The sequence below is a fragment of the Anarhichas minor genome, unplaced genomic scaffold (genome assembly GCF_050575085.1).
Source record: "Anarhichas minor isolate MPS153535 unplaced genomic scaffold, ASM5057508v1 ptg000027l, whole genome shotgun sequence".
Taxonomy (NCBI): domain Eukaryota; kingdom Metazoa; phylum Chordata; class Actinopteri; order Perciformes; family Anarhichadidae; genus Anarhichas; species Anarhichas minor.
This window is the reverse complement of record NW_027466473.1, coordinates 2,241,983-2,263,668: the sequence shown is the minus strand read 5'-3', so window position 1 is coordinate 2,263,668 and position 21,686 is coordinate 2,241,983. Positions and strand designations below refer to the sequence as shown.

The 21,686-nt window shown below is 44.1% G+C and overlaps 3 protein-coding genes and 1 pseudogene across 3 annotated transcripts; 3 read left to right on the top strand and 1 right to left on the bottom strand.

Annotated features, from left to right (window-relative positions):
- Window positions 1–431: 431 nt before the first annotated feature.
- On the bottom strand, window positions 432–6,758 carry LOC142960406 (uncharacterized; annotated as a pseudogene).
- LOC142960645 (histone H2B 3-like) lies at window positions 1,309–2,498 on the top strand. Its single transcript, XM_076102582.1, has 2 exons — window positions 1,309–1,389; window positions 1,472–2,498. The coding sequence occupies exons 1-2, from the start codon at window positions 1,309–1,311 to the stop codon at window positions 1,769–1,771; spliced, it is 381 nt and encodes a 126-aa protein (XP_075958697.1). The 3' UTR covers window positions 1,772–2,498.
- An 81-nt stretch (window positions 6,759–6,839) lies between the features above and the next one.
- LOC142959846 (histone H2B 3-like) lies at window positions 6,840–8,029 on the top strand. Its single transcript, XM_076101335.1, has 2 exons — window positions 6,840–6,920; window positions 7,003–8,029. Exons 1-2 carry the CDS (start codon window positions 6,840–6,842, stop codon window positions 7,300–7,302), a joined length of 381 nt encoding a protein of 126 aa, XP_075957450.1. The 3' UTR covers window positions 7,303–8,029.
- A 3,035-nt stretch (window positions 8,030–11,064) lies between these two features.
- On the top strand, window positions 11,065–15,969 carry LOC142959845 (zona pellucida-like domain-containing protein 1). Its single transcript, XM_076101334.1, is given in 4 exon segments — window positions 11,065–11,077; window positions 11,080–11,157; window positions 15,492–15,703; window positions 15,781–15,969. Coding segments are annotated over 4 exon segments (492 nt in total).
- Window positions 15,970–21,686: the final 5,717 nt, after the last annotated feature.

Sequence of the window (21,686 nt, the reverse complement as noted above, 5' to 3'; positions counted from 1 at the left end):
GTCAGGTGTTGTTTCTGACGTTTCATGCTGCTTTGTGCTCATGTATTATACAATTCATATAACTACAATATAGACATTAAAGTTTTAACAAATAAATTACATCAGCTCAAATGATTCTGAGGCAGAACAGAGTAGAAAGTTGTCTGAATGTGTCCCAATCATCATCTTCTATCATCATCATGTAGAAATCTTGAAGAGATGTTTCAGATTCACGCTTTATGTTGGGAGTTACATCCATCTGTGGCCATGGTTTCCTTGATTTTCTTAATTTCAGCATGACAGACGGCACGTGATGGAATAAATCCTCGTGATTTGGAAGAGCTCACATTCTCACAGCCACATACTGAACAGTACCTCTTTAAACCCTGTACAAGCTGCAGTCTGTGAGTTCTCTCTCACATAAAGCTGACATACACAACCTCATGCAGACCGGTTGTATTCGCCCTGCGCCACAAGGCTGCATGGCATTTATTGAGACAACATGACAGAAACAACACAACGATCTGTAACGTTTTGTACAGCGAAACAATAAGAACCCCTCCCCTAAGAACTGGTCCAAGTTAACATGTGATTTTCTCCCCGGCCTTCTGATACGCCGACAACACGACAGAGACTGAGCAGTCTGTGAGCAGCCCCTATGGGAAGCGAGTGTCTAGAAATACTAGAAACAGCAACACCAAACACTGTACACTATTCGAAAGATTGTTTATCCAAAAACCGAGCAGTGGTATGGTAAGGTGGCAGGCTCCGAGGTGAGCCCTTCGTCCCGGCTCGAGTCTTTTACTTGCTCTTGGCCGGTTTCTCCGTCTTCTTAGGGAGGAGGACCGACTGGATGTTGGGCAGCACTCCCCCCTGAGCGATGGTCACACCTCCCAGCAGCTTGTTGAGCTCCTCGTCATTGCGCACGGCCAGCTGGAGGTGCCTGGGGATGATCCTAGTCTTCTTGTTGTCCCTGGCCGCGTTGCCTGCCAGCTCCAGGATCTCAGCGGTCAGATACTCCAGCACGGCCGCCAGATACACTGGAGCTCCGGCGCCGACGCGCTCCGCATAGTTGCCCTTCCGCAGAAGCCTGTGGACTCGGCCCACCGGGAACTGGAGTCCGGCCCGGGAGGAGCGGGACTTGGCCTTCGCTCGGGCTTTGCCTCCGGTTTTCCCTCTGCCAGACATCGTTATAGACAGTTATTGATCAGGCGGACACGCCGTGAACCGGTGAGTGGGAGAGTTGGGACTTTTACGTAATGCTTTTGAGAGGATACAGACCGCAGAGGCTTCTCCGATTGGCCGAGTGAATCTGAAACGCGCGAGCCAATGGCGCAGCGCGCCGAGTGGTACCGACGGTCCTCTGATGAAAGACGTTCCAATCGCACAGGAGGAACTCACATTTGCACAGCCACGTTATAAATACGGGGCTGACTCCGGGGCGGTGACTGGAGCCGATCCTTCACCGCTGATTCAGACCAAAACTCAGTAGAAAGGAGACAAAAGGCATCGCAAGAACAGGAAAGAAAGCTACGCCATCTCCGTGTACAAGGTGCTGAAGCAGCTGCACCCGGACACGAGGATCTCCTCCACGGCCATGGGCATCATGAACTCGTTTGACAACGACATCTTCGAGCGCACCGCCGGGGAAGCTTCGCGCCTGGCGCACGACAACAAGCGCTCCACCATCACCTCCAGGGAGATCCAGACCGCCGTGCGCCTGCTGCTCCCCGGGGAGCTGGCCGAACACGCGGTGTCCGAGGGCACCAAAGCCGACACCAGCTCCAAATAACGGTGGACAGAGACCCGACACGTTGAGGGGGGGACAACAACAGTCACCAAATCACCACTAATACTTTGAAACCCTCCTCACCATGTCGGGCGTTTGCCAAAAGTCCGTTTGTGATTGTCAACCCAGGCCACACGCTGAACTTCTTGAGATTATTTGGAACTGTAGACTGTCATTTTGTTTAAATCAATGTTTCCATATTTCCTGATGTGTAAAATGTTTAACAAAATATTTAAAAATAGAAGAACGAGTGTAAATCGGTGCCCTTAAGCTACTGATGTCTCCTGTGATTTGCTCCATATGTTAATACTGATAAGTACACATGCACCTTAGAAAAAAAACACACACAACACACTTTATTATTGACGTTTGCACAGTCCAAGCCTGATATTAAAGCTGTGACTTGATGCAGTGGGTAGTTCTGTTTCTACTTGTACTCTGGTCAAATGAGTGATGGGGGACAAACTGAATTTCAGTAACACCAGTTAATGAGGGTAAAGGATGCAGATGGTGCAGGGTAATAATGGTGAATCAATTGTTTGGTTTGCTAATGATTCTTTGTTTGTGCAGGGTTATTATGGGGTAACTTCTCATAATTGGAGTTTTGGAAGTGAATGCTTGGATTTGAGTTAAATTGGCAGTGTGGCAGAAAAGGCTTCTGCTGAGCAGGAGCTCAAGGTTCTGTTTAATATCCTTCATATCGTTTATGGAATTAAATGTTTTCCCGTTACTCCAACATACTTTCTTTTATTATGTTAGACATTTGAAGCAAATGTAGCAATACAAACAAATACTTCAGTAAACAGCATTTAGCTCCACCAACAAATAGCAGATATTGTGTCTTGTCAGGACAGAATAGCAGCTCCTGCTCCTACTTTTCTGACTGCATGTTGCATGTTCCTTCCTTTAGTCCACAAGGCCCCATCATCAGCAAACAGAGAACTACCTATATCTACTGGTACCTTTGTGAATATGTCATAATGATGAAGAGTAGCGGGCTAATCACACTACCTTGAGGCGTACCATTATCAACTAAGTATTGATTTGACATGTCTGACCCAATCTACTTAAACTTTTCTTCCAAACAGAAAATCCTTTACCCAGTTATAAACTCTCCCACCAATTCCAATTTTGTGCCGCTTAATTAGCAAACCTTCCTTCCACATCATGTCATAGGCTTCTTCTATGTCAAAAACACTGCAATGACTGACTCTTTATTTGCCTGGACCTTTCTTATTTCAGCCTCTGGCCTTATCACAGAGTCCATGGTGTTCCTTCCCTTCCTAAAACCACTCTGAAAACTTGCCAGCATTCCTCTCTTCTCAAGCTCATATGAAAATCTTTCTGTTATCATCCTTTCCATTATCTTACACATATTAGATGTTAATGCTATTGGTCTGTAGCTGGGGGGTTTAGATGGATCTTTGCCAGGTTTTCTAATCGGAATCATTACTGCCTCTTTCCATGCGCTCGGTAACTTTCCTTCCTCCCACACTCTGTTATAAAGGCACAGCAGTGTTCCTTTTCCCAAATGCCTTAGCATGACGTAGCATACCTGATCGTCCCCGGGTGCTGTGGGTCTTGATCCATTTATTGCTTTAACCATCCAAAGTAAAAGGATCATCAATTTTATCATGCGTTTGCTCCCTCCTGTCTAACACATCTGGATGTGTTCGATTCTTTCTTCTTCCGACAATTTATCTGAACCATGAATCTTCACAAATGCCTTGGCCATTATCTCTGCCTTTTCCCTGTTGGAGACCGCTGTTTCCTCGTCAGATGTCAAAACTGGGTAATCCCATTCCCTTCTGTCTCCTCCCATCCTCTTTATCATTCCCCATACCTCTCCCACAGGAGTAGTTCTTCCTATTTTATTGCAAAAATGTCTCCAACTATCTCTCTTAGCATGTCGTACGGTTCTTCTCACCACTGCTTGTGCCTTTTTATATTGAATCAAATGCTGCATGTTATGGGTTCTTCTGACTTGTCTAAATGCTTTGTTCCTGTTTTTAACAGCCTGGCAGCAACAAGTTTCTTATTTATCCTATTTTTACTCCTGGGTATAGATCCATTGGCTGCCATAATAACAGCTGAAGTTACCTGCTTGTTTATGTCATCTATATCTCCAGCAAAGGCGATCTTTGTCATTGTTCTCTCACTTAACTTTTGGAACTCATCCTAGTTTGCTTTTTGAAAGATCCACTTTGGGATTCCACCTCCTGGTCTGACTCCCACTCGATTCCCGTCAAACATGATACTGGATAATGATCCCTGCCTACTGTTGTAGCTGTCCAAACTTCCCATTTACTTACTCCAGCCAATGCATTAGACACTAATGTGATATCTAATGCTGACTCTGTAACTTATGTTTCTCCTTGTTCCTCTACCATCATTCATACAGATCAAATCCCTATCATCCATCAAATCTTCAATTACCCTTCCATTTGAATCTGTTTGCATTTATCAGGTCTTTCTCTCTGCCCTTGCTCATATCCTTCTCTCTCACTTTCCGAACTCTCATTATTGTCACTTCTTGTTCGTTTATTATTCTTCACACGATTGCCTCGATTTTCATTTTCCCGCCTCATTCTCTTCTTCACTCCCATGACAATAATCCATTTCTGCCCAACTGCCCATGTCTGATCCATTCACGGAGCAGTCGTGCTCAATTGCCTCCAAAGAAGTTGCTCCTTCTCGATTTAAATGTCGCGCATTTTGCCGATTAGAATTTCCTCGTTCACGTCCTGCAGATGTCACCGCCATCTCTCCCCTCCAAACAGCCCGGCCACAGCTTTCCTGTGAGACTCTCCGTGTTTCGTACCGTCAACCCGCCTCCAGACTATCAACAGGTGTGAGAACCGACAGGGCTGCTGACATACTCTTTTGTCTGCAAAAGTTCAGCTGGTCGACTCCTGAGGCTTCCTGATTTTATTCTTGGCTCTCCTCCTGCCGATTGGGCAGCCTGCAGTTGGTGCAACCCACCGAGCAGCACGACCAGCCCCCACAGATGGAACCCAATCAACTGATTGACACAGTATAGGAGACTGAGGGAGAGAGAAAGAAGTGCAGGAGGGGACAAAACACAACACGTAACAATGATCTATGAACATCTATGAGTTGCTAGAAGTTCCACAAAAGAAGTCCAAACTTCTCACATGATTTTTACTTCAAACACTGATCAAGGCCTGAGGAGGTAAATCGGTGTCCAATACTTCACCAAAAAAAAAAAACGATTAAAAACAATATTCAGAGCTCAGAGGGAAGTCCAAAGGAGGACTTTACTTTTCTCTCTCTCCCCCATGAAACCCCTCACGACCCCTCAGATTTATCTGGTGACCTTTGGACCGGGCCGACCCATAAATTGGGAACCCCTGGACTAAATAAAGTAATTAAATTGGCATCAGCTAAAGCAGATATCACTAAAATGCTGTTTTAACCTTGATGCACACTTTAACAATGTCATATATAATAATACATCAGTCACAGAGGCCATGTCACTTTTCAGTAAGTACATCTTGATAATATTGCTGTACTCTCTGGTTTTGAATGAGGGACCTTTACTTGGAGTAGTTTTACATTGTTGTATTTGAGGATTTGAGGATATGAGTACTTCTTCTGCCACTGCACATCTGGGATGAGCAGTAAAGGAGTTGGTCTGTTTTTGTACATTTCAAAGCCTTTTTGAGCTCTCTACCATGATCCAGTGGAGAGGAGAAGGAGAACCTCTGATTTCTGTCATCTGATTTTTCCAGCAGTTTGAAGACAATGTGGCTGGCCCTTTTACGCATCAACTTGCCACGCTCCTTCTCGCCCAAGCTCAAAATGCCTGCATCGGACACTCCACATTCAGAAGTCCAGGTCAGTGAAACTAGCCGAGCTCACTCTGTCGTCCTCCTGCTGCTCTGACTGCCCCTGCTGCCTCCACTCTTTCTCCTGCAACCAAATATGAAGCAGCTCAGTGGCAGCCGGGCCATCTGAGGAGTGTGTCTTTATCTCTGAGATGAGGTGTGTTACAGCTTTGGGGAGTTTAAAAATGGAGCGGCTGGCGTCATGTATCAATATTCAGAAGTAGGTAAAAGAAGCTGAATGATGTTGTTTTTCATGCCGAAGGAAGGAAGGAAAAAAAGTGGAATTAATACTCTCAACTGCATGCTACTAGAGCTGGCTGTTTTACTGCTGTTTTGCATCGATAATGTATAACTTATATTAGATGAGGCAGCCTTAAAAATATTTATTGAGACAACATGACAGAAACAACACAACGATCTGTAACGTTTTGTACAGCGAAACAATAAGAACCCCTCCCCTAAGAACTGGTCCAAGTTAACATGTGATTTTCTCCCCGGCCTTCTGATACGCCGACAACACGACAGAGACTGAGCAGTCTGTGAGCAGCCCCTATGGGAAGCGAGTGTCTAGAAATACTAGAAACAGCAACACCAAACACTGTACACTATTCGAAAGATTGTTTATCCAAAAACCGAGCAGTGGTATGGTAAGGTGGCAGGCTCCGAGGTGAGCCCTTCGTCCCGGCTCGAGTCTTTTACTTGCTCTTGGCCGGTTTCTCCGTCTTCTTAGGGAGGAGGACCGACTGGATGTTGGGCAGCACTCCCCCCTGAGCGATGGTCACACCTCCCAGCAGCTTGTTGAGCTCCTCGTCATTGCGCACGGCCAGCTGGAGGTGCCTGGGGATGATCCTAGTCTTCTTGTTGTCCCTGGCCGCGTTGCCTGCCAGCTCCAGGATCTCAGCGGTCAGATACTCCAGCACGGCCGCCAGATACACTGGAGCTCCGGCGCCGACGCGCTCCGCATAGTTGCCCTTCCGCAGAAGCCTGTGGACTCGGCCCACCGGGAACTGGAGTCCGGCCCGGGAGGAGCGGGACTTGGCCTTCGCTCGGGCTTTGCCTCCGGTTTTCCCTCTGCCAGACATCGTTATAGACAGTTATTGATCAGGCGGACACGCCGTGAACCGGTGAGTGGGAGAGTTGGGACTTTTACGTAATGCTTTTGAGAGGATACAGACCGCAGAGGCTTCTCCGATTGGCCGAGTGAATCTGAAACGCGCGAGCCAATGGCGCAGCGCGCCGAGTGGTACCGACGGTCCTCTGATGAAAGACGTTCCAATCGCACAGGAGGAACTCACATTTGCACAGCCACGTTATAAATACGGGGCTGACTCCGGGGCGGTGACTGGAGCCGATCCTTCACCGCTGATTCAGACCAAAACTCAGTAGAAAGGAGACAAAAGGCATCGCAAGAACAGGAAAGAAAGCTACGCCATCTCCGTGTACAAGGTGCTGAAGCAGCTGCACCCGGACACGAGGATCTCCTCCACGGCCATGGGCATCATGAACTCGTTTGACAACGACATCTTCGAGCGCACCGCCGGGGAAGCTTCGCGCCTGGCGCACGACAACAAGCGCTCCACCATCACCTCCAGGGAGATCCAGACCGCCGTGCGCCTGCTGCTCCCCGGGGAGCTGGCCGAACACGCGGTGTCCGAGGGCACCAAAGCCGACACCAGCTCCAAATAACGGTGGACAGAGACCCGACACGTTGAGGGGGGGACAACAACAGTCACCAAATCACCACTAATACTTTGAAACCCTCCTCACCATGTCGGGCGTTTGCCAAAAGTCCGTTTGTGATTGTCAACCCAGGCCACACGCTGAACTTCTTGAGATTATTTGGAACTGTAGACTGTCATTTTGTTTAAATCAATGTTTCCATATTTCCTGATGTGTAAAATGTTTAACAAAATATTTAAAAATAGAAGAACGAGTGTAAATCGGTGCCCTTAAGCTACTGATGTCTCCTGTGATTTGCTCCATATGTTAATACTGATAAGTACACATGCACCTTAGAAAAAAAACACACACAACACACTTTATTATTGACGTTTGCACAGTCCAAGCCTGATATTAAAGCTGTGACTTGATGCAGTGGGTAGTTCTGTTTCTACTTGTACTCTGGTCAAATGAGTGATGGGGGACAAACTGAATTTCAGTAACACCAGTTAATGAGGGTAAAGGATGCAGATGGTGCAGGGTAATAATGGTGAATCAATTGTTTGGTTTGCTAATGATTCTTTGTTTGTGCAGGGTTATTATGGGGTAACTTCTCATAATTGGAGTTTTGGAAGTGAATGCTTGGATTTGAGTTAAATTGGCAGTGTGGCAGAAAAGGCTTCTGCTGAGCAGGAGCTCAAGGTTCTGTTTAATATCCTTCATATCGTTTATGGAATTAAATGTTTTCCCGTTACTCCAACATACTTTCTTTTATTATGTTAGACATTTGAAGCAAATGTAGCAATACAAACAAATACTTCAGTAAACAGCATTTAGCTCCACCAACAAATAGCAGATATTGTGTCTTGTCAGGACAGAATAGCAGCTCCTGCTCCTACTTTTCTGACTGCATGTTGCATGTTCCTTCCTTTAGTCCACAAGGCCCCATCATCAGCAAACAGAGAACTACCTATATCTACTGGTACCTTTGTGAATATGTCATAATGATGAAGAGTAGCGGGCTAATCACACTACCTTGAGGCGTACCATTATCAACTAAGTATTGATTTGACATGTCTGACCCAATCTACTTAAACTTTTCTTCCAAACAGAAAATCCTTTACCCAGTTATAAACTCTCCCACCAATTCCAATTTTGTGCCGCTTAATTAGCAAACCTTCCTTCCACATCATGTCATAGGCTTCTTCTATGTCAAAAACACTGCAATGACTGACTCTTTATTTGCCTGGACCTTTCTTATTTCAGCCTCTGGCCTTATCACAGAGTCCATGGTGTTCCTTCCCTTCCTAAAACCACTCTGAAAACTTGCCAGCATTCCTCTCTTCTCAAGCTCATATGAAAATCTTTCTGTTATCATCCTTTCCATTATCTTACACATATTAGATGTTAATGCTATTGGTCTGTAGCTGGGGGGTTTAGATGGATCTTTGCCAGGTTTTCTAATCGGAATCATTACTGCCTCTTTCCATGCGCTCGGTAACTTTCCTTCCTCCCACACTCTGTTATAAAGGCACAGCAGTGTTCCTTTTCCCAAATGCCTTAGCATGACGTAGCATACCTGATCGTCCCCGGGTGCTGTGGGTCTTGATCCATTTATTGCTTTAACCATCCAAAGTAAAAGGATCATCAATTTTATCATGCGTTTGCTCCCTCCTGTCTAACACATCTGGATGTGTTCGATTCTTTCTTCTTCCGACAATTTATCTGAACCATGAATCTTCACAAATGCCTTGGCCATTATCTCTGCCTTTTCCCTGTTGGAGACCGCTGTTTCCTCGTCAGATGTCAAAACTGGGTAATCCCATTCCCTTCTGTCTCCTCCCATCCTCTTTATCATTCCCCATACCTCTCCCACAGGAGTAGTTCTTCCTATTTTATTGCAAAAATGTCTCCAACTATCTCTCTTAGCATGTCGTACGGTTCTTCTCACCACTGCTTGTGCCTTTTTATATTGAATCAAATGCTGCATGTTATGGGTTCTTCTGACTTGTCTAAATGCTTTGTTCCTGTTTTTAACAGCCTGGCAGCAACAAGTTTCTTATTTATCCTATTTTTACTCCTGGGTATAGATCCATTGGCTGCCATAATAACAGCTGAAGTTACCTGCTTGTTTATGTCATCTATATCTCCAGCAAAGGCGATCTTTGTCATTGTTCTCTCACTTAACTTTTGGAACTCATCCTAGTTTGCTTTTTGAAAGATCCACTTTGGGATTCCACCTCCTGGTCTGACTCCCACTCGATTCCCGTCAAACATGATACTGGATAATGATCCCTGCCTACTGTTGTAGCTGTCCAAACTTCCCATTTACTTACTCCAGCCAATGCATTAGACACTAATGTGATATCTAATGCTGACTCTGTAACTTATGTTTCTCCTTGTTCCTCTACCATCATTCATACAGATCAAATCCCTATCATCCATCAAATCTTCAATTACCCTTCCATTTGAATCTGTTTGCATTTATCAGGTCTTTCTCTCTGCCCTTGCTCATATCCTTCTCTCTCACTTTCCGAACTCTCATTATTGTCACTTCTTGTTCGTTTATTATTCTTCACACGATTGCCTCGATTTTCATTTTCCCGCCTCATTCTCTTCTTCACTCCCATGACAATAATCCATTTCTGCCCAACTGCCCATGTCTGATCCATTCACGGAGCAGTCGTGCTCAATTGCCTCCAAAGAAGTTGCTCCTTCTCGATTTAAATGTCGCGCATTTTGCCGATTAGAATTTCCTCGTTCACGTCCTGCAGATGTCACCGCCATCTCTCCCCTCCAAACAGCCCGGCCACAGCTTTCCTGTGAGACTCTCCGTGTTTCGTACCGTCAACCCGCCTCCAGACTATCAACAGGTGTGAGAACCGACAGGGCTGCTGACATACTCTTTTGTCTGCAAAAGTTCAGCTGGTCGACTCCTGAGGCTTCCTGATTTTATTCTTGGCTCTCCTCCTGCCGATTGGGCAGCCTGCAGTTGGTGCAACCCACCGAGCAGCACGACCAGCCCCCACAGATGGAACCCAATCAACTGATTGACACAGTATAGGAGACTGAGGGAGAGAGAAAGAAGTGCAGGAGGGGACAAAACACAACACGTAACAATGATCTATGAACATCTATGAGTTGCTAGAAGTTCCACAAAAGAAGTCCAAACTTCTCACATGATTTTTACTTCAAACACTGATCAAGGCCTGAGGAGGTAAATCGGTGTCCAATACTTCACCAAAAAAAAAAAACGATTAAAAACAATATTCAGAGCTCAGAGGGAAGTCCAAAGGAGGACTTTACTTTTCTCTCTCTCCCCCATGAAACCCCTCACGACCCCTCAGATTTATCTGGTGACCTTTGGACCGGGCCGACCCATAAATTGGGAACCCCTGGACTAAATAAAGTAATTAAATTGGCATCAGCTAAAGCAGATATCACTAAAATGCTGTTTTAACCTTGATGCACACTTTAACAATGTCATATATAATAATACATCAGTCACAGAGGCCATGTCACTTTTCAGTAAGTACATCTTGATAATATTGCTGTACTCTCTGGTTTTGAATGAGGGACCTTTACTTGGAGTAGTTTTACATTGTTGTATTTGAGGATTTGAGGATATGAGTACTTCTTCTGCCACTGCACATCTGGGATGAGCAGTAAAGGAGTTGGTCTGTTTTTGTACATTTCAAAGCCTTTTTGAGCTCTCTACCATGATCCAGTGGAGAGGAGAAGGAGAACCTCTGATTTCTGTCATCTGATTTTTCCAGCAGTTTGAAGACAATGTGGCTGGCCCTTTTACGCATCAACTTGCCACGCTCCTTCTCGCCCAAGCTCAAAATGCCTGCATCGGACACTCCACATTCAGAAGTCCAGGTCAGTGAAACTAGCCGAGCTCACTCTGTCGTCCTCCTGCTGCTCTGACTGCCCCTGCTGCCTCCACTCTTTCTCCTGCAACCAAATATGAAGCAGCTCAGTGGCAGCCGGGCCATCTGAGGAGTGTGTCTTTATCTCTGAGATGAGGTGTGTTACAGCTTTGGGGAGTTTAAAAATGGAGCGGCTGGCGTCATGTATCAATATTCAGAAGTAGGTAAAAGAAGCTGAATGATGTTGTTTTTCATGCCGAAGGAAGGAAGGAAAAAAAGTGGAATTAATACTCTCAACTGCATGCTACTAGAGCTGGCTGTTTTACTGCTGTTTTGCATCGATAATGTATAACTTATATTAGATGAGGCAGCCTTAAAAATATATTTGAGAAGTTTGGTCTCATGCCACATTTAGCTGAAAATATATCAAATCAGACAGTTTTAGAACTCATGTTAACATGTAGAGCACATACAGAACAGTTGAAAAACAGTACAATGTCAATTATTTTAAGTACAGTTGTAGTACTGCAGTTTACAGGAAGTATTTCATGGGTACCCCGTATTTTCAAAATTGTAACACCGAAACATACGTGCTGTAATCTAAAGCAGTACCAAGTGTTTTATAGATTTGTAAACATTGTTTATAAACAATCTCCTCAATGTTGCTTAACAAAGAATCCAGACTCTCCTGGATGATGTAACAATCCTATCAGTTTAAGTCATTTTCTTTCAGAGAATTTCGGAGAAAAAGCTTGTCAGAGACAAATTCAATATGCTTTTTTTAAATTTGTGAACAAAACATGCCTCCAGAATCCAAAGTGTATTTGATTTCAGCTGCAATTCTTTAATAGTGTAATCTTTAGTTCTAGGCCCTACCCTTTACTCTATGGTAGCACTCCCCCAATCACGAGCATGCATTCGTCAACTGAAGATTTGCATAAGGCTACCCGAATACCTGACAGGTCATCATCACCGTCTCGGACCGTTCCATGTTGGTCCCCCATGGGCCAGCCTTCCATTCATGGAGGTCTGGCGGTGGAGATGGGCGAGACAGGATATGTCAGCTTATTAGCTGCTGGTTGATCGTCCTCCAACACAGTTTTACGGGGAGTGGTGGCACAGCTTTGCATTAACAGAATGAATTGAGTAAGACTGGGTTATTTTCTCAGTTCTGCAGCATCCCTCCTTCGGGGTCAGGAAGGTGAATCCATCCTCCCAGGAGGAGATGGATTACCTCAGTCGAGATCCAGGTCCCGTCTCCTACTGCAATAGGAACTGCCATTGGTGCAAGTGTTCAGTGGGCGAATGCCTGCTCATGATTGGAGTATTACCCATAGAGTCCAGCGGAGAGCTCCGCCTCTGCTTACAGAACTGGGGTTACAGATCCTAACCTTTGGGCTCACAGAAACAGTGACTTCCTGTTAGACCTGATATTGGGTACTTCTCAAGTCTCTTAATTGTCGTTTCCTCGCTCATCGATGTTCATTGTAGGTCTGAACAACAAAAGGACCACAAACAACTTTCTTCATTTATTAGAAAGATTTGTGTTTTCATGATCTGATATTTCCCTCAATAACTTTTATTGTGGAAACAATTAAAGTCAGAGAGAGCTGGAGAGACAAAACACTTTTTACATAATGTATCATCATTTCATTCAGTCACGTGAGGCTGATCATTCCTGAGTGTTTGATGAGTTATATCATTTAAGAGAAACAATAATCATATTCTGGGTTATTTAATAATGACGTCACAGTCACAATTTCAAAACATACAGACGCAAATAATCATAAATAAGACGATGCATTCCGCCGGTATAAATCGATCCTGCGCTTATAAACAGAACACAGAACACAGTTTGTTAACAGACTACAGACCTCTACAGTGGTGATTACTGTGTGTCTTTATTAGTTATGCAGTGGCGGCTGGCCAATAGAGGGCCATGGGGCCTGGCCCCACCTTGAGCCACAAAAATGAAAAAAAATTTTTTTATTATAATAATCATAAATTATACAAATTGTCAATATTTTGTGTTTTTGAACAATGGAATGTACGCAGTAATATGTGTAAAATATGATATCTGCGCAAAATATATGCTTTTCCTGCTCGTCCACTCCGCTTGTGTGCTTGTCTGCTCGTGCACACACGTCCCAGAACGCGCAGCTAGGGGGGCCAAATCGTTTTGGCCCAAAAGAGGCGGGTCTATGAAGCAGTTTAGCCAATTGCTGATTAAAGATATAAATGAGTGACATACAATTTAGCCAATCAGCGTCCTCAAATAGATTCAGCTTTGGGCCAAACCGATTTGGCCCAAAGCTGCGCGTTCTCGTCAGGAGAAGTCTCTACAGGCGAGCACTACTCCTCCAAGACACGTTTGAGAGGAGAACTTTGGCGGAGATTCTGCAGACCAAAGAGCTGATATCAGACCAGCCTGACCTCACAATCAGACAGCAGACTAGCGGGAAAGGGAAGCAGTACATGAAGCTTCTGTACTAGCTGAACACCAGACAGGTTTGGCTGGCTGGATGACGTCATGCTAATAACTTATTTAGCTTTTTAAAACAACGGGGACAGATCCAGCACGGACAGTTAGGGAGTGAGGGATGAGGAGGTAAGGAAACATGAGAACACCAGGACACACATGGAGAACTCTGTCAAGCTACATATTAGACAAAGTGAACATCTTTTCTTCTACATAGTTGTCCTCAGTCTCATCTGCTTAACTTGGTCATGGAGGAATCAACATGTAATTGAGATGTTAAATTAACAGTGAAAACTCATCATAGCTTAATCAGTATTCCTAATTACACTTTTGTTTACTTCTCCTGATCTTTACCTCCTATAACAAGGTCCATAGGGGCATCTCAATAAATAAACATGCTATATTATATTCTATTATATAAGTGTTATTTACTGCTTTTCGTGTTGGAATAAATGTTAAATATTTAACTGCAAAGTAGTAATGCGTGCTTGATACTAAATTTTTTTTGCATTAAATCATACTGGGATGTTTGCTGAAATTGATAGGATGGCCCTACCTAGAAAATTTTCCACCAGCCGCTACTGGTTATTAGTATTATTAGTAACTATTATTAAGTACAGTGATCATGTGAACAGACACAAACTTCTCAAAAGTCTCTCCAGCTGTTAAAGCCGACTAACAGCTGATCCAGCTGTGATCAGCTGATCCTCCGTCATCAGAAAGAGACGTCGCTTCACGTGGCGCAACTGAGGAAAGGACGTCTCATGTATCTTAAAACATATCTCCTCGTTCCTCTCTCCTCGCATGGTTTCCTCCATGCATCCCTGGTGGGAGGGACAATGACGCAAGGAAAGGACCCAAGTGAGGGAAACGGGGATGCAATCAAGAGACTTGAGAAGTACCCAATGTATGTTATCCTTTGTTCTTTTTATGTGTGCCTGTGCCCTTGCTCTCGTGAGGTTATCGTTGACCACGTGCTCATGACGTCAGAGCAAGTCGGGTTCAAGTCGGACACAAATTTAACCAGCATGCATTGTGCTCTGATCGCCGCTGATTGATTCTGCGCAGGCCTGGCTCATCTCGAACGAGCCTTTAGTTTCCACCAGCAGTTAGTGGAGCATGTAACAGAATTGTAACCCTAGTGATTGGATGTGTCATTATGAAATGCACAGGAGTTGAAGTTACTTGTCCTCTGACATTTTTATGCCTTGGACTGTTTATCTAAAAACCTGACACAAATCTTTTGTACCGATGATTCAACCAGGAGAGTTCCAACAGTCACATACCAATGATGACGTTAACATGCACAATATATTATGGTATTTGCCATTATGCCCAACAGTTAGGTGTGGGGTTTTTTCCGAATACAAATGTGGTCGTTTCTTTTGCATCTCTACCTCAGCCTTGTAAAATATCAGCTTGTTTCTTTGTGTACAATGCATAGAGCTGACCATCAAAATGCTGGAGGCTGTGTTACAAACTGCGGTAAAATCTCCAATGGATACGCACATTCTGAATTCACTGTATACATGTCCAAAGAATAGACCCTTTTCACAGCTGCCATTTTGGCATGTCATAGCAGGGTAAACGTTGGTGTCATTGATCAAATCAAGTATGGTCCCATTCTATTAGTGTGTCACAGTCATTCCAGTGAGCCAGCATGCACAATCGGCCCTGACCCACCTAAATGGAACAGGGCCACAATTAATGACACCTTGCAATGACATGTCAAAATGGCTGCTGTGAAAAGGGCTTATGCTCCTTCAACCAGAATAATATCAGCATATTCCACATGATTTAATGGAAAATGCTACATTCAGAATAAGGCCTAATTCTGCATCCGGTCTCATACTCGCTCTGTTCAGCTAACTCCGACTTGGAGGTCCTCTGTGGCTCTCAGATCCTTCTGTGTTCCATCTATTTCAATGGATACAACGAGTCACTGCTGGCCCTCAACTCAGAGCACTCCAAACACCAGTGCAAAGGGACTCCTGACTGGACAGCGAACCCGCCTGTTGTCAAATTCAACTTCTCCATCGCAGAGCAGGCGATCGTTTCCTGCTCCAGCCAGCTGGCGGTAGGCTAACTAAAAAAAACACCCAGCAGATGCCTCTCACACAACAGATTCATGTTCCAAATTGTTTTTCCTCAAAGGTCACTGAGGAGGTGGGAACAGGACTGTTTGCAGATTTCTCCAACGTCCAGTACATCACCATCTCAGGCATGATCTGCTCTGAGGACCCCATCACAGCAGCCATCACCTATCAGCAAGAGGTGATGTACAGGTTCTCCTGCCGCTACCCACTGGAGTACCTGGTCAACAACACTCAGATCAGCGTGTAAGTAGCACTTTAAAAGTGCAAATAGGAGTCAATGTCATATTTAAATTGCTGTTGTTAGCAAATGCAAGGAAACGTATGGATCTCTGCTGTAGCTTTGTTACTCAAAGATGAAATTCTACTGACATTTGGGTTTTGCACTTTCTCCGTAGTTACCATGGCCAGTAAGGTTGTAGGCGTTCTGTAAGATCTGTTTTAAGATTCCCTCAAGAGAGCTATTTCAAAGTGTCTAATCATTTCAGAGAGTATGGAGATCCAGAGCATCAAAGGCCAGCAGAGGGACAAATGGTTTTCTCTCTCATGTCTTCAAACTGTGAAATACTCAGGATGAGTCGGATGATGTCTTCCATATAAAGTTGATGGGTGACCATTATGATGTTGCGATGGTTGAGTTGGCTGGGTATGATATAGGTTAAATGTTATGCTATCATTGATGTACTTTGTTTCATGTGTGCTTGGATGGTTGGTTTTAGAATGTGTTAATAGTGAGTTATTTTCAGACAGCTCATTATTTACATGTTCAAATACTTTAACCAGTGACTTTAAACACAGTTACAATAATCTGCTGACTCTACCTCTGTATTTGTCTCATTTTATCTCAGTCTAAGTCCTCCTAGCTTCTGATTTGTCAGTCACATGTGAGTTAGGAAAAAGGAAGTGTTGTGAAGCTGAAGAACTTCCCAATTCCTAAAATGCATCTCGAGGAAGCACAAAATCGGGATCTCACAGGGTATCTGATGGCATCTGGATGTATGCATACACTGCCAACATGAATTCATTCCCTGCAGTCCTGTATTTTTATCAAACAATTAACAAGAACATTGGATAACAGCATCATTTGGTTTCCCTGATCATATAGACAAGGTTTTAAGGCTCCCAGGGAATAATAGTGTTGGATTTGTAAAAAGTGAAGGCCCAGACAAAGACTCTTCACCTGGTAAAAAAAAGCTGGGGCGCACTTCCTGGAGCCTGTCCTAGGAGGGGAAGTTGCAGTCGATCACCTTGTTGGTGGTCTTTGATTCAAGAGGACCGTCCGGGCTTTTCAGAATGAATGCTGGAAGACATTGATGGTGTTGACAGTAATAGTTGAGTGACACATGAAAAAAGCGGACTTGAGAGAGAAGTTCAAACCATGACTTCAGACTCACCTTCGCACAGATGGTCAGTCACTGCATGAAGTGGCTGTGAACGTCGGATTGTTGGTTTCGTAAAAACGACAGAAATTGTAGAACCCAGCCCCCTCAATTCTGTTGGAAAGGTCTGAAGGAGAGGGGTTTCTGATGTTGTTCAACCATCTGACAAGCAGTTCTGAAGAAGTCTATTGGTGCATTAAGCATTAAAGTAAGAACGGAGTAAGAATGGTTGCTGCTCTGCACTGCTCTCATATAGCGGTTACAGCTGATAAAATAGAAGCGTAGCACCCACTCTGCTATTCCCCCTCAGATAACATGCCATCGACATATTGAGAGCCAAATAGAAATGCTCCCAATCTCAGATTTTGCACCTTTAAAGCATCCATAATCAACGTTCTTATAACATATTAAGTGACAATGTGATTGTGATGAAACTAATTAGTTTCCAGCATACCATGGCTTTAAAGGTGCAAGATACGAGACAGGGAGCATTGCTTCTCAACAGCTCTCAACATGTTGATGGTGAGCTGGCGGCTCACAGCTAACGGTGCAAACTATAGCAAAAGTGCTGACAGAGCTAACAGTGTTTAGCTGAGGGGGAACTGGAGGGTATAGTGTTACGCTTCCACGACGATGTTGGAGGTCAGCACAGCGTTATCAGCTGTAACTGCCATATTAGAACAGTACAGAGCTGTGGCCGTGAGCTAACCAGTGCACTAAAAACACATGTGGCTGGCCTGACTAGGTCACAAAGCAAGAAAAGGCTCTGATAACACACAGAGGAAGAGAGCCTTCATCCTCTGCTCAGGTAGACATTACTCTTCTATGTAGTAGCTGTTTGATGCTATATTGATATTCAGAATGTTACCACAGTTTAAAGTTTAAAGTGGGTGTCATTGACTGTTGGAAAGGTGTGGGGGGAAATGTGTTTCAGACATTGTTTATCATTGTAGCACTTTCTTTGAAGCATTGCACCGGGGAAAGCGGGGCAGGTTTGCGCACCTAACACGGTGGTAACTCAGTCGGCTGTCCCACCTGCGAGGATTAGGTTCCTCTTGGAGGTGTCAGATCAATACCTTCGGTCTTTTATCTCACCCCGTAGCTGAGTCGTTAGGATTTCGGAATTATTGTCTTTGTGAAAGTCTTGTACGGCTAAGCCCTAGGCGCTCTCAGTAGGATGTAACCCTAACACCCAGTGTGAATAGTTATGTACATCGTCTATACTTTACTGTTGCCTATTGTGAACATCTCACCATTTATGACGCACATAACACTGCCAAGTCTTCACCCAGGGAACTTACCTTAAGCTCCTCTGGTAGCTTCTGTCGTCACATCTGGGTCACATGGTTAACGGACAGGGGAAGAGGGGTAAGTTGCTCTAAAAACCAGAGTACTTGGTTTGGTTTCAACCACTTACAAATGGTAAGGCCGTGGTTTTATTAAAGTTTTTCATACAACAATTTCAATTCAATGAAACGGTCTTAGTGCTATAAGAACTAATTCTAACACTCCTACTGTAATAGGTATTTTCTATTCAGCTTTCGCTGATTTGCTGAAGAAATATAATCCACCTTCTACCCTGGACATCTCCCCTCTATCTCTGACAATCCTACTGTTTTCAGGCTCTCAGTGAGTTCTTTTTTTCATGCCGTCTTCTGATAGCAGAAGGGTCTATTCCCCAACTCTGAGGGGATAAGACCCCCAAGGGTTTCTCTACGGAACAAAGTCTAACCTGGAAAATCCCACTCTTTCCTGGGAATCTCTTTTTCTCCATCTCTCTCTGCTCTGCTGGCTCTTTTTATGCTGATCTAAGGCTGGCACCTACTTCATGTTCATGAGTCACTCACACATGAGTCCTCTTTCTAAGTCAGACACAGAATGTAACTGGTTTGATCCTGTTTTGAACAGGAAGGATTATATAAATTTTGAGTGATTATTTTATATAAGGTGTGTATGCAGTTTAATCACTTCTATCATGAAATAAAACAGTTTATATGTTTAAACAGGTTATAATAGTTATGCTTTCATATTTTTATACAATCTCTTAACACTTTGTACATATATGTATGATCAGGGAAACCAACTGACTTGACAGTCGGACACAAATGTTAAATACGTTTCCATCATGCTCATCAGTATAGAAATTGAACATTGCGCTATCTGATCAAATTTTTGTGAGTCTCTTTCCTCCCCAGGTGCTCAGCAGATTGATTTGAACAGTACCGTGCTGGCTGTTTCATTTGTAGCATGCATTGTCGGAGCCATCTGCCTTGCTCTGGTGGCCTTCATAGTTTACCAGAAGCACATCTCCAATATCAGTTCCATCAAGACGATTCTGTACCCAGAGAAGTGACAGAGGGTCAGGACGGCTTGGCGACATCCTCTGTCCCAGGACCCTCACATCGGAACAGAAAAAGTTCCCCAAAAAAAACCTTTGACTAGGAGAAAAAAAAAGAAGAAACTTCAGCGAGAGCAAAAGAGGAGGGATCCCTCTATCAGGATGGACAGCAGTGTGATAGATGTCATGTATACAGAGTTACAACACATTCAAGATAAGATAATCCTTTACTAGTCCCACAGCGGGGAAATATGCACATGATAATATGCATTGTAATGGTAGTAGCAGTAGGTGTCAGCAGGGCCACAGCAGGAGGCTGGACCAGGGTCCAGATATAACCACGATCCATGGAAACCTGAGAGGAGAGAAAGCACAAAGACTCCGGGGAAGAAGCAAAATTAGTAATGTGCATTAATGGGCCATGAATTCATAAAGGAGAGCGAGAAGAGAGGAGCTCAGTGTTTCCTAGGAAGTCCCCTGGCAGTCTAGAAGAGCTTATGGGCTGATCCAAGGAAAACCCGAGCCAACCCCAACTATAAGAGTTATAAGTTATAAGAGGAAAGTCTTAAATGTGGCGAGTGTGTCTGCCCCCCGGACTGAAACGGAAAGCTGGTCCCAGAGAAGAGGTGCTTGATAACTGAAAGCTCTGGCTCCCATCCTACTTTTTAAGACTCTAGGAACCACAAGTAACCCTGAATTTAGGGAGCGCAGCTCTCTAGTCGGGTAATATGGTAAGCGCCTTAAGATATGATGGTGCCAGACCAATTAGGGCTTTGTAGGTGTGAGGAGAAGGATTTTAAATTAAATTCTTGATTCTACAGGGAGCCAGTGCAGAGAAGCTAATGGAGTAATATGATCTCTTAGTTTTTGTTATTACACGTGCTGTAGCATTCTGGATCAACTGGAGAGATTTAAGAGACTTATTCACACTTTCACATACCACTGATGGCCGGTGCTACCCATGCAAGGTGCCACCTGCCCATCACCAATTCACTTTGGTGATATGTGTCTTGCCCAAGGACAATGGACATGGACTGGAAGAGCCAGGGATCGAACCGCTGATCTTGCGATTGGAAGGCGACCAACTCTGAGCCACAGCCACTTTCATTTAGCCTGGAAGAACATCATAAGTACACAGGAAATATGAAAAGTCATATTTACTGTTTTCCCTCAGTGATGAGTTATGCATCGCCTGCCAAATTAGACAGAAACAATAACTCTGTATATGCACTCATAGCCTCGCACACTGCTTCAGGCCTTTGTATGCTTATGCAGAGAGCTGGAGAGATGAAACACTTTTTACATCATTTTACATTCAGTCGCGTGAGGCTGATCATTCCTGAATGTCGGGTTTGATGAGTTATATCATTTTCTGGGTTATTTAATAAAGACATCACAGTCACAATTTCAAAAATGTACAGACGTCAAATGCATTCCGCCGGTATAAATCGATCCTGCGCTTATGAACAGGACACAGTTTGTTAAAGAGGTAACAGGCTACAGAGAGAAAATACCTCTACAACTGTGTCTATTAGTATTATTAGTTACTATTATTAAGTATAGTGATCGTGTGTACAGACAAACTTCTCAAAAGTCTCTCCAGCTGTTAAAGCCGACTAACAGCCGAGATCCGCCGTCATCAGAAACAGAGGTCGCTTCACGTGACGCGACTGAGGAAAGGACGTCTCATATCTCTTAAAAAAATAATTCCTCGTTTCCTCTCTCCTCGCATGGTTTCTTTGCGTCTCTACATACATCCCTGGTGGGAGGGACTAAGACAAGGAAAGGACGCAAGTGAGGGAAATAGGGATGCAATTAAGAGACTTGGGATGTCCAAGATAACAAACATGAAGTTATGATTTTCTAGTCATGATTCTTTTTTTCAATGCACCAACTCAAAAGTAACTAATCGCGTCAATAAGTCAACAAATGACAATACAATTAAAAAGATTGTTTTATTAACAGATTAGAAACACAAAATTGTTTGCATCTCCCATTCATGACTTTTTGTTTTGCTGCAAACACAGAAGCACACAGCCGACCCAAAGTCCTGATCCAAGTCCCTGAACCCCCCCCACCCACCTGCTTTAATGGAAACGGAACCAACATCCAAGCAAGAATCTGCACCACAGGGCATGTCGAGGTAAAGAACAGTGAGGACACCACCTCCAAGTTTAGCAGCTCATGACACTTTGAAGACATTGAGGTTGACCACCGTCCCCGACACACATTCAAGCTTCTTAAAAAGGT

Coding starts and splice junctions, on each gene's coding strand:
- LOC142960645 (XM_076102582.1), top strand. CDS start 1,309: ATGGCGCAGCGCGCCGAGTGGTACCGACGGTCCTCTGATGAAAGACGT. Junction 1,390..1,471: donor GAGGAACTCACATTTGCACA/GCCACGTTATAA, acceptor AAAACTCAGTAG/AAAGGAGACAAAAGGCATCG.
- LOC142959846 (XM_076101335.1), top strand. CDS start 6,840: ATGGCGCAGCGCGCCGAGTGGTACCGACGGTCCTCTGATGAAAGACGT. Junction 6,921..7,002: donor GAGGAACTCACATTTGCACA/GCCACGTTATAA, acceptor AAAACTCAGTAG/AAAGGAGACAAAAGGCATCG.